The 1,165-nt window shown below is 39.1% G+C and overlaps 1 protein-coding gene across 1 annotated transcript in view; it reads right to left on the minus strand.

Annotated features, from left to right (window-relative positions):
• The window catches only part of GLOD5 (glyoxalase domain containing 5), a 19,478-nt gene that overhangs the window by 12,014 nt on the left and 6,299 nt on the right, over positions 1–1,165 (minus strand). The window contains exon 2 of the mRNA XM_010844351.1: positions 1,004–1,141. Coding sequence (XP_010842653.1) covers positions 1,004–1,141 — 138 coding nt within the window. The remainder of the gene's footprint in view (positions 1–1,003; positions 1,142–1,165) is intronic.

Consider the following 1,165-nt stretch of genomic DNA (forward strand, 5'->3'; position numbering starts at 1 on the left):
TCCTGGAGTAGGAAATGGCACCCTACTCCAATATTCTTGCCTGGAGAATTCTATGGGCAGAGGGGCCTGGCAGGCTACAGTCCATAGGGTTGTAGAGTTGGACACAACTGAGAGACCGAGCACACAGCACAGAGCACACATTCCATGTTAATTTTACATTTTTTTTTTAACTCTGTTTGCCATTCGTGGGCTCTTTCCATTGAAGGCAATCAGTGTCTCTGCATCTCCCACTTGGGAGTTGTTCCAAATTCTCAAGGATTGTATTCAATCTCTGGAAACCTTTTTACCTTGAATCCGTTTTTCTTGGGGACGTTTGTTTTCCTGACCCAAACTGGACTGATTGTGTTCTAGGTATCTTTCTGGATCTTCCTCTTAGGATCCACTGTTTCCTGACTTTGATGTCTTATTCCTGGATTAATCACTCATTTTGATAAGATATTCTCAAGTAATTTTGAAAGCAAGTAGGCCAAGTTTCTGAGTCTTTTTATTAATATGTCTAAGAATGTTTTATTCTACACCCACCTTGATTAATAATTTGTCTGGTCATAGAATTCTAGGTTGAAATGTTTTCCCTCAGAATCTTGAAGTTGTTCTTCTGTTGTCTTCTGGTCTCTGACTCTTGGGAAATCTGAAGTCTATATTGCCTTTTCCTTTGTAGTTGAACTACTTTTTAACCTCTCTGAAAACTTCTAGGAGCTTTGTATTTATTTTGATGTTCTATAATTTCTTAGGAACATATCTAGGTGTAAACATGCTGGATACTCAGTTAACTCTCCATATAAGGACTGGAAAGTTCTCTCACATTATTCTGTGGTTATTTCCTCCCTTTCTTCCCTCCCTTTATTCACTGAATAGTGAAGTCCCACTATTCAGAGTTTGGAATCTCCTCCACTGGTCATTTTTAAATTGTGTGTGTGTGTGTTTTGGAGTACTAGGCTACTTTTTAAAATAGTATAATCAAATTTTACCCCAGCTGCAGTTTGGCATTTGGGGAAGTTGTTACCTCAGAAGTCATGACCTCCATGCCCAGGATCTTGGAATAAAACATAGTGGTGTCTTTTAGTCTCTTTACTGTCATCACAATGTGGTCAAGTCTATGGATAAGACACAGGGAAGGGGTCCGACTGTTGTCCCTCCATGACTAAAAAAAGAAAAAAAAAGAGTC

The sequence above is a fragment of the Bison bison genome, unplaced genomic scaffold (genome assembly GCF_000754665.1).
Source record: "Bison bison bison isolate TAMUID 2011002044 unplaced genomic scaffold, Bison_UMD1.0 scf7180017864200, whole genome shotgun sequence".
NCBI classification, from domain to species: Eukaryota; Metazoa; Chordata; class Mammalia; order Artiodactyla; family Bovidae; genus Bison; species Bison bison.